The sequence below is a fragment of the Gobius niger genome (assembly GCF_951799975.1).
Source record: "Gobius niger genome assembly, chromosome: 18".
NCBI classification, from domain to species: Eukaryota; Metazoa; Chordata; class Actinopteri; order Gobiiformes; family Gobiidae; genus Gobius; species Gobius niger.
The window spans coordinates 1,606,633-1,614,998 of NC_136869.1; the positions used below are offsets into that span (position 1 = coordinate 1,606,633).

The window sequence follows — 8,366 nt, forward strand, 5'->3', positions numbered from 1 at the left end:
AATAATTTTCCACTTTTTCCCCACATTTTTCCCCAATTTATTTATTTTTTATTTTATTTTTATCTCAATAATTTTCCCATTTTTCCCACATTTTTTCCCAATTTATTTATTTTTTATTTTATTTTTGTCTCAATAATTTTCCACTTTTTTCTCACATTTTTTTCCTATAAGCTTAAACTTTGGGGAGATGGTTCTTCTCTGTTGCCGGCCCGCGGCTGTTGAACCAGCTGCCATTAGAGATCAGACCGGCCCAGTCCCTGTTTTTAAATCTCTCCTAAAAACGCACCTTTTTTCTCTGGCGTTTAACGCAAATTGATGTTGCTGCTGCTGTTGTTGTTGTACTTTTTACCTCATATTTTTTACTGTAAATATTTGTATCTGTTTCTGTGTGCGGCACTTTGGCCACTGTACAGTTCTTAAAGTGCTTTATAAATAAAGTTGGTATCTCAATAATTTTCCACTTTTTTCCCAATTTATTTATTTTTTCTTATTTTTTATCTCAACAATTTTACACTTTTTCCCCACATTTTTTCCTAATTTATTTATTTATTTATTTATTTTATTTCAATAATTTTCCACTTTTTTCCCACATTTTTCCCCAATTTATTTATTTTTTATTTTATTTTTATCTCAATAATTTTCCACTTTTTTCCCACATTTTTTCGATTTTTTTTTTTATTTTAATTTTATTTTTATCTCAATAATTTTCCACTTTTATCCCACATTTTTTCCTAATTTTTTTAATTTTTTAATTTTATTTTTATCTCAATAATTTTCCACTTTTTCCCCAAATTTTTTCCCAATTTATTTATTTTTTCTTTTTTTTTTATCTCAATAATTTTCCACTTTTTTTCCACATTTTTATTTTTTTTATCTCAATAATTTTCCACTTTTTTCCCAATTTATTTTTATTTTATTTTATTTTTATCTCAATAATTTTCCACTTTTTCCCCACATTTTTTCCACATTTCTTGACTTTGGAGATAAACTCATTAACTTGAATATTATCTCGTAGACGACATATTTCCCAGCTTTACATCGTATAATGTGATTTACTGTAAGTTTGGTCAAAGTAAAGTCATCTTCATCTCCTAAAACTGAAGGATTAAAAGCGTGTGAACTTGAGCGACACGTCTGAAAGTCTCTGCTCGTGGTACCTTCTTGTTCCGGTTGACGCTGAGGAAGTAGACGCTCTCGGAGCCCATGAACGGGGGCCCCCAGGCTCTGGTGTCGTCCCCTGATCCTGCCACAACAACAACAGTTCAGGTTCAGCCCCGGTTCAGCCTCTCAGACCTCAGACCTCAGAGCTCAGACCAGACCTGGCTTCTCCACCTTGATGACCTCGGCTCCCAGGTCCCCCAGGATCATGGTGGCGAAGGGCCCGGCCAGGACTCTGTGAGGAACACAAGCCCGTGTTACAGGAACGGCCGGATTCTGCAGCCGCTGGTCAGGTTTAGTTTCATCACCACGGAATTTAATCACAAGGTTTATCTATTTATCCATCGAGCTGAGCAAAAAGCAACAAAAAGTGATGGAAAAAACAACAAAAAGTGATGAAAAAGTGATGAAAAAACAACAAAAAGTGATGAAAAACAATGAAAAAGTGATGAAAAAACAATGAAAAAGTGATGAAAAAAAGTGATGAAAAAAACAATGAAAAAGTGATTAATAAAAGTGATGAAAAAAACAATGAAAAAGTGATTAATAAAAGTGATGAAAAAAACAATGAAAAAGTGATGAAAAAAACAATGAAAAAGTGATGAAAAAAACAATGAAAAAGTGATGAAAAAACAATGAAAAAGTGATGAAAAAACAATGAAAAAGTGATTAAAAAAGTGATGAAAAAAACAATGAAAAAGTGATAAAAAAGTGATGAAAAATAAATAAAAAAGTGATTAAAAAACAATGAAAAAGTGATAAAAAAGTGATGAAAAATAAATAAAAAAGTGATTAAAAAACAATGAAAAAGTGATGAAAAAAACAATGAAAAAGTGATGAAAAAAACAATGAAAAAGTGATGAAAAAACAATGAAAAAGTGATGAAAAAACAATGAAAAAGTGATGAAAAAACAATGAAAAATAAATTAAAAAGTGATGAAAAAACAACAAAAAACTGATTAAAAAGTGATGAAAAAAACAATGAAAAAGTGATTAAAAAAAGTGATGAAAAAAACAATGAAAAAGTGATTAAAAACAATGAAAAATAAATAAAAAAGTGATGAAAAAACAACAAAAAAGTGATAAAAAAGTGATGAAAAAATAAATAAAAAAGTGATTGAAAAAAGTGATTGAAAACAAAAAAGTGATTAAAAAAACAATGAAAAGTGATGAAAAATAAATTTTAAAATATGATGACAAAACAACAAAATGTTTTGGGGACTTTCTCGATAACAATGATGAAGAGACATTTTTTACCAATTTTTTTCATTTTTTAAAATGTATTTCTAACTTTCCTTCTCCATTTGCCCCCTATTTTTCCCCTTATTTTGCTCATTTTTTTTTTTTACTGTTTCTTACTGTTTTTAACTTCTTTTTTTTTTTTTTTTACCATTTCTTCCACATTTCTTGACATTTGAGATAAACTAGATCTTGTAAAATTGCATATCTTCTTCCAGGCAGACGCTGAGGGACGGACGTTCGTTTTTTTGTGTAAATTACTGTGACTTTTCATATTTCACCGAGCTTTGATTTGAACATTTGCTTCTCCATTTCACTCCCTGACCCTGATATAAACAAATGTAACACCGCGACAAATGATCAAATGTGAAGTTATTCAACACAAACAATCTATAATAGAAAACGCTATCTCAATGGCCGCCGCCTGGGCGCCGCCATGTTTATTTCCAATACCGACTTTGAAGCTAAGCAGGGAAGGGCCTGGTTAGGACTGGGATGGGAGACCGCTCGCGGCCATTGGCCAGAGGCCACCACGTGACCGTCCCACCCGCCGCGGGCATTGGCCACGGGTCCATATGGACCGCGGAGCTGCTGTCCGATGACACCCCGCCGTCACAACAACGCGAGTGCACGAGATCTGACCGCCGTGCGTGTGTGCGCATCTAAACAGGGCGATGTGTTCGCGTGTGTGTGTGTGTATGTGTGCGCGCGCGCATCCAAACAGGGCGATGCGTCATCATCACTCACCGCTAAACTGGAGCTGTAGACGCTCCGCACAGGTACAGTGACATCCTCCAAAACACATCTGGCGTCTTTGTTTCAGTTTCTCCTGCAGTGACCGACGCTGTGGTTCTTTATAGATCCAGTGCTGAATGTCCGAGGTGCAGACACATGCGTAAGATCCAATCCTGGCCATATTCCGTCTCCAAAGTTTTGTCTCCGAAAAAAAGTTCACGCAGAAACACGAGCTTCAAATGACACGCGCTGCTCCGAGTGCTTCAGCCTCCGTGTGCGGAAAGCGAAACTGAAACTACCACTTAACGAGCGCATGGCCTGCAATGTAGCTTTTTTTTTAAATGTATGTATTTTTTAACTTTGCTGCTGTACCATTTCTTTTCTATTTTTTCTTTACATTCTATAAAGCGGCTTTGACAGCATTGCCAATTGTATTCTAAGGATATAAATACTGTCTAATAAAAAACAACTTCTTCTTTTTTAGATTGCACTTACACCGTGACGCACCAAACCACGTGTCCTGCACCGTGACCCGAACCGTGAGAGCTGAACCCCTAATATTTATCCATAGGCCTACATGTTCCACTGTCTCTTGAATTCGACTCCCTGAGTTTATCGAACATATTGTCGTTGTAGTTTATACAAAGGAGTACAGGTGCATCAAACACTCCAATTGCAGTTTGTTTGAAATTATTTTTAGCATTCATTATTTTACACATTTGTAGTGGCCATAGTTTTAGGAATGGCTTGGGAACCACTGGTCTACTTACTGCAGGTCTACAGCTATACCGAGTGACGGGTTATAGGGACTATTGCTGGGTTGCAGGTTCTAGAATGTGATGATGTCATCGGACCCAGCGGGGGGCAAGAGCCAGTTTTTCCTATTAATAACATTACACTTTCACAAGTCATAGCTAAAAAGAAAATATATGAATTTAAAAAATGATCTTTAATATCAGTCACTGGGTCCAAGATCTCTCTGTACAAGACCAAAAATTTCCTCAAAAACAAAATAATTTTTCCTCCATACAATAGCATTGGCCTTTGGAATGCTGTGATGTCACCTGCAACCCAGCAATACTGGACATTTCTTTGTAATAACTCATAATCTCTGAATATCACATGTGGAGACTAGCGAGGGCCGGCCGAAGGCCGGGTCTCAGCTAGTATAAAACTATAACATTCATTATTATTTGTAAGGATATATTGTCACCTGGTCAAATCCAAGACTCGGACGCCATCTAGTGGACGAACACAGTCTGTTCCACAAACACAGAAAAGTTCTAAGATTAACAAACAACAAATATACAGAGCGAATAAAACAGAAAAATAAATGTATTTAATAAACTGTAGTGTCATTTTGTGAGCGTTATTTCATAGATTATTGGTTATTGTGACATTAATATCGAAAAAGTAATTTCCGGCAGAGGGGCTAATGCTAACTTGACCACCGGATGTAGCAACTGTCCAACTCTTTACAAAGTTTACGGCCCTGAAACGTGTCAGGAAACAGACGAACACCGACGTCAACCATGTTTCCAGAATCATTACACTTTGCCTGTTCGTGTTTCATTCATGTCGCATCGTTTGCTTTCACGAGGACTCAGTTTTAACCGTTTAGCAGGGTTAGCTTAGCGCTTAGCTCCAGCGCAGGCTAGCTCAACTCCGTTGCCATAGTTACCGGTCTGCGCGTGCGACGACGTCCTCCGCTTCGTCCTGAGGCTGTTCCCACGAAGCCGCAGAAAAACACGATTTAAAACACGAAAATGAGAAAAGCCACGCGTGTCCCGGAGCAGCGGAGAGAACATGTTTACGGCGAAGGGCAGGAAAGCTGCGGGGCGTAAACACAGCGCTTCTGGAGCGGACTTTGCACAATAAAAGCCATAAATGCCATAATAAAAGTGGCATCAACCTACAAAGCGCGTCTAAAGTCTCAACCAGGCACGTGCACAGGTAGAGCCCAGGTGGTGCTCAAGCACCTGCCCCTTTGCCCTGTGCCCTTTAAGTGCCCTTCTCAAGACCAGTTTTTTTTCCTCCCCAATATTAAGTATTGTTTATTTTATTGTTCTTAGATATTTGCCCTAAGCCAGCATGTGCTGAAAATAGGCCTACATTTGTAATGTTCAGAAACTTCAAATCGGCTTCCTTCCTCCTCTGCCTCTGAGCCGCGGCGGCGCTGACGCTCCTGATCAATAAAGAGCAGCTGTGATGTCCCCGCGTTTCCCCCGTTTGAGACGATGGTACAGCCCATCTCTGTAAGACCCGGGAGGAAAGCAAACTGAGTAAATTTGATAACTTTATTTGCGAGCCAGCGCAACATGGATTATTAAAGGGAAACGAAAGGGACGTCAGGGCGAGGACGTCAGCGCCGCCGCGCGCGTCGAGACCGTCAGGACAAAGTCAGCGGTAACAAGTCAGTAACTTTAGCGGTTCTGTTTGTCGCTATAAAATGTTCTGAAAATGAGCTGTATTATTCAGACTAAGTCAGGGCTGAGCGTAGACCAGGGTCAGAGCAGAGTGAGCTGAGCTGAGGAGACAGAGGAGAGAGAAGGAGAGAGAAGGTGAGGAGGAGAGAGAAGGTGAGGAGGAGAGAGAAGGTGAGGAGGAGGTGAGGAGGTGAGGAGGAGAGAGAAGGTGAGCAGGAGAGAGAAGGTGAGGAGGAGAGAGAAGGTGAGGAGGAGAGAGAAGGTGAGCAGGAGAGAGAAGGTGAGGAGGAGGTGAGGAGGTGAGGAGGAGAGAGAAGGTGAGCAGGAGAGAGAAGGTGAGGAGGAGAGAGAAGGTGAGGAGGAGAGAGAAGGTGAGCAGGAGAGAGAAGGTGAGGAGGAGAGAGAAGGTGAGGAGGAGAGAGAAGGTGAGGAGGTGAGAGAAGGTGAGGAGGAGAGAGAAGGTGAGCAGGAGAGAGAAGGTGAGGAGGAGAGAGAAGGTGAGGAGGAGGTGAGGAGGTGAGGAGGAGACAGAGGAGAGAGAAGGTGAGGAGGAGACAGAGGAGAGAGAAGGTGAGCAGGAGAGAGAAGGTGAGGAGGAGAGAGAAGGTGAGGAGGAGGTGAGGAGGTGAGGAGGAGACAGAGGAGAGAGAAGGTGAGGAGGAGACAGAGGAGAGAGAAGGTGAGCAGGAGAGAGAAGGTGAGGAGGAGAGAGAAGGTGAGGAGGAGAGAGAAGGTGAGCAGGAGAGAGAAGGTGAGGAGGAGAGAGAAGGTGAGGAGGAGGTGAGGAGGTGAGGAGGAGAGAGAAGGTGAGGAGGTGCCTGCGTTCTGGACACTGTGCCTCTGTGTGAGGAGCACAGGAACATGAACAGCCCAGGATTATTGTTATTTAACATATTTTTGACATGGACAAAAACATCCATGTCCTGATATTGACAAACCACATGTTTTAAGTGTCGGCTACAGGACCTTTGCATCATTTGTATTTGTGCTAGACTTAAGTGCAGAGCCTTGTGATCGTCCTACATCGTTTATTATTAGGTCCACATAATTGGACATTTTATGTTGCTGTGTTAATCAGTGGTCTGTTAGTGTCACTAATTACTAACTTTTTTGGGGGGGGGGGGGGGGTTGTGCAGTTGAGCACCTGCCCCTCAAAATGTCTGTGTACGCCACTGGTCTCAACTCATCTTCGCGTTTTTTTCATTGCATTTTTTGTTTTTGTTACATATTTTCCTCATCGCTTTTATGTCACTTTTTTTTGTCATTTTTTGCCACTTTTTTGTCACTTTTTGACAAATGTTTTCGTCACATTTTTGTCTTTTTTGTCACATTTTTGTCATTTTTGTCACATTTTTGTCATTTTTGCGTCACTTTTTTCCCACTTTTTCATCACTTTTTTTTTTTCACTTTTTCATCAATTTTTTTGCCACATTTTTGTCACTTTTTCATCACATTTTTTTATCCCTTTTTTTGTCTTTTTTTGTCACTTTTTCAAGACATTTTTGTTATTTTTTTTTATCACATTTTTGTCACTCTCGTTGCATTCACATCCTTGTTTTCGTCTCATTTTTGTTGCTATTTAGACTTTTTTTCTAGACGTTTTTACATTTGGTTAAAGGAAAATTGGAGGAAAAGTCCTTGGTTTGGGTAAAGAGGTGAATAAGACCTAAATATTCTATGACTTGTCAGTTACTAAAACAAATGTTAGTCGTAAATAATAGGTCAGAAGTTTCACAAAGCGTCTGTGAAATGAAGAAACAGCCTGGAGGACGTTTCACCTGTATTAAAGACCAATAAAAAAGTCAAAGCGTTTTTCATCACATTTCTTTTTCACTTTTTCATCACTTTTTTGTCATTTTTTTTTTGCCACTTTTTTTGTCTTTTTGTCATTTTTTGTCACATTTTTCATCACTTTTTTTTTCACTTTTTCAAGACATTTTTGTCAATTTTTTGCCACTTTTTGTTTCACTTTTTCGTCATATTTTTGTCACATTTTTTGTCTTTTTTTCACTTTTTTGACAAATGTTTTCGTCACTTTTTTGTCACCATTTTGTCTTTTTTTTTCACTTTTTCATCACATTTTTGACACATTTTTTGTCACTTTTTTTTTCATTTTTTAAAAAAAAAAGGCACTTTTTTGTCACATTTTTGTCACTTTTCGTCACTTTTTTCACTTTTTCAAGACATTTTGGTCATTTTTTCCATCACATTTTTGTCACTCGTTGCTTTCACATCCTTGTTTTCGTCTCATTTTTGTTGCTATTTACTTTTTTTTCTAGACGTTTTTAGATTTTAGATTTAGACCAATAAAAAAGTCAAAGCATTTAAAGCCACATTTATTTGACCAAAAGTTCGTGCTGTACATTTAACTCCAGTGTCAAATAGCTCAGTGTAAACATGACATTCACATTAGAATTAAACAATAAATATGAAGACCAGGCTGCGGCGACTCTCACCCTGGACTTTCCGTTTCCATTTGAAGCTCTGTGTGTTGTCATGCTCCTCCTCCAGCTGTTCCTCCTCCAGCTGTTCCTCCTCCAGCTGTTCCTCCTCCAGCTGTTCCTCCACTTCACACGTACAAACATCTCAAACTTCTCGGTAAACCCTGCTAAACGTCACCGCAGCCTGAAGCATAAACATAAACCAGGCTCAGATCCACATCCTGAGGGTCATTCAAGTTACTCACAAAGTACTTTTGCTCGGCAGTACCACAGAGTATTAGTACAAGTATTAGGGGGGACAGCGGGTGAGGAGACTCTCTGGATATTGTGCAGAAACTAACTTTAACTAGTTTACCGTAATAAGTCC

The 8,366-nt window shown here is 39.0% G+C and overlaps 1 protein-coding gene across 1 annotated transcript in view; it reads right to left on the reverse strand.

The window, feature by feature from the left end:
- Positions 1-4,971, reverse strand: part of sugct (succinyl-CoA:glutarate-CoA transferase) — a gene marked incomplete at its 3' end in the record, with an annotated part of 29,137 nt that extends 24,166 nt beyond the window's left edge. The window contains exons 1-4 of the mRNA XM_079576298.1: positions 4,814-4,971; positions 4,346-4,391; positions 1,320-1,393; positions 1,158-1,243 (exon numbers count right to left, since the gene is read on the reverse strand). Coding sequence (XP_079432424.1) covers positions 1,158-1,243; positions 1,320-1,393; positions 4,346-4,391; positions 4,814-4,940 — 333 coding nt within the window. The 5' untranslated portion in view covers positions 4,941-4,971. The remainder of the gene's footprint in view (positions 1-1,157; positions 1,244-1,319; positions 1,394-4,345; positions 4,392-4,813) is intronic.
- Positions 4,972-8,366: the final 3,395 nt, after the last annotated feature.